Source organism: Rutilus rutilus (assembly GCF_951802725.1).
Source record: "Rutilus rutilus genome assembly, chromosome: 4".
NCBI classification, from domain to species: domain Eukaryota; kingdom Metazoa; phylum Chordata; class Actinopteri; order Cypriniformes; family Leuciscidae; genus Rutilus; species Rutilus rutilus.
Genome location: NC_140212.1, coordinates 37,446,460 through 37,448,080, shown reverse-complemented (window position 1 = coordinate 37,448,080; position 1,621 = coordinate 37,446,460). Strand labels below are relative to the sequence as shown.

The 1,621-nt window shown below is 36.4% G+C and overlaps 1 protein-coding gene across 1 annotated transcript; it reads left to right on the top strand.

Annotated features, from left to right (window-relative positions):
- The first annotated feature begins 302 nt into the window (after positions 1 to 302).
- LOC311290081 (uncharacterized protein) lies at positions 303 to 1,177 on the top strand. The gene is made up of 2 exons (XM_084408375.1): positions 303 to 916; positions 1,087 to 1,177. The coding sequence occupies exons 1-2, from the start codon at positions 334 to 336 to the stop codon at positions 1,155 to 1,157; spliced, it is 654 nt and encodes a 217-aa protein (XP_084264501.1). The 5' UTR covers positions 303 to 333; the 3' UTR covers positions 1,158 to 1,177.
- Positions 1,178 to 1,621: the final 444 nt, after the last annotated feature.

The following is a 1,621-nucleotide window of genomic DNA, read 5'->3' as shown; positions in this document are numbered from 1 at the left end:
ACCATTCAACGACCGGAGGTGTGTGCTTCTGTGATTATCCCCCCACTGATCTTATATATAAAATAATAATAATAATAATTATAATATATATATATATATAGTTATTATATATATAGTCAAAGTTATTTTCTGTTGAGATCAACAAATGTTGTGAATAAACATCTACTGAACCCAGAACATCTCTTTGATTATGATTAACAATTAACTTGAACTACTTTTTAATCTGAAGCACTGTAAATAATTTACAAAAGACAGTAAATCAGGACACTATAAAGGAACATGAGAGGCTGTGAGGATGACAGAGCAAGAGCTGGAAACAAACATCAGTGAAGAATGAAGGGTTTAGTATGTTTACTGCTGCTGTTGGAAACCTTTGTGTGTGTCGTACAGCATCAGGTAGATGGAGGACTCAATGAGAATGAGATCAGTCAACAGCTCAGATCTGAGGACGGAAGACAGAATCCACCTCAAACAGACACTTTGAGAGATGAAGCTTCAACTGACAGCCAACAAAACTACCATCTGTTCTTCACTGACATCCATGCAGCGCTGAGAGAACTGACCGCCACCGTTACAGAGCAGAAAGTGAACATCAGAGAACTGACCGCCACCGTTACAGAGCAGAAAGGAAACATCAGAGAACTGACCGCCACCGTTACAGAGCAGAAAGGAAACATCAGAGAACTGACCGCCACCGTTACAGAGCAGAAAGTGAACATCAGAGAACTGACCGCCACCGTTACAGAGCAGAAAGCAAACATCAGAGAACTGACCGCCACGGATACAGAGCAGAAAACAAACATCAGAGAACTGACCGCCACAGTTACAGAGCAGAAAACAAACATCGGAGCTTTAGAGACGCAACTGAGTGAACAACAGACGTTTATCCTGGAAGAGCTGAACAAGAAAAATGATGGTACCTCACCAAAACATTCATTTATCAATGATCCTCAAAGTAAAACACCACTGCAATATGATACATAGTGTAAATGTTAGTGTAAAATTGAATGTATACTGTGTAAATTGTGTTATCTATTACAATAATCAGTGTGAATGTCATTTAACAGAATCTTTATTCCTTCACAGAAATATCAAATCTTACTCTGGGTCAAGTGGAGTTGAGAAAGGAAAATAGAGGTGAAAGTGTGCTTGAATGATGTTAAATTCAGTCTATACAGGTGAAGCTCGAAAAATTTGAATATCTGCAAAAGTTATAATTTTGATGATAATGGCTTACAGCTTATGAAAACCCCAAATTCAAAATCTCAGCAAATTAGAATATTACATGAAAACAATAAAAAAAATGATTTTAAATACAGAAATGTCAGCCATCTGAAAAGTATAATCATGCATATGTGTATAGTTATATATAATAAATATATTAGTTTCACCTTTTAATTTTAATTACTGAAATACACAAACTTTTGCACAATATTCAAATTTTTCGAGTTTCACCTGTACATTCTCAGCGCAATAGAGTAATATATCACAATATTGCTTATGTTTTTCAACAACAGACAGAGAGATTGCTTTTTCCGCTGGATTGGTGCAATCTGGCAGTGGACATATTGGTCCTTTTACCACTGACATCACACTAACCTACAGGAAAGTCTTCACAAAC

Coding starts and splice junctions, on each gene's coding strand:
- LOC311290081 (XM_084408375.1), top strand. CDS start 334: ATGAAGGGTTTAGTATGTTTACTGCTGCTGTTGGAAACCTTTGTGTGT. Junction 917..1,086: donor GCTGAACAAGAAAAATGATG/GTACCTCACCAA, acceptor ATTCCTTCACAG/AAATATCAAATCTTACTCTG.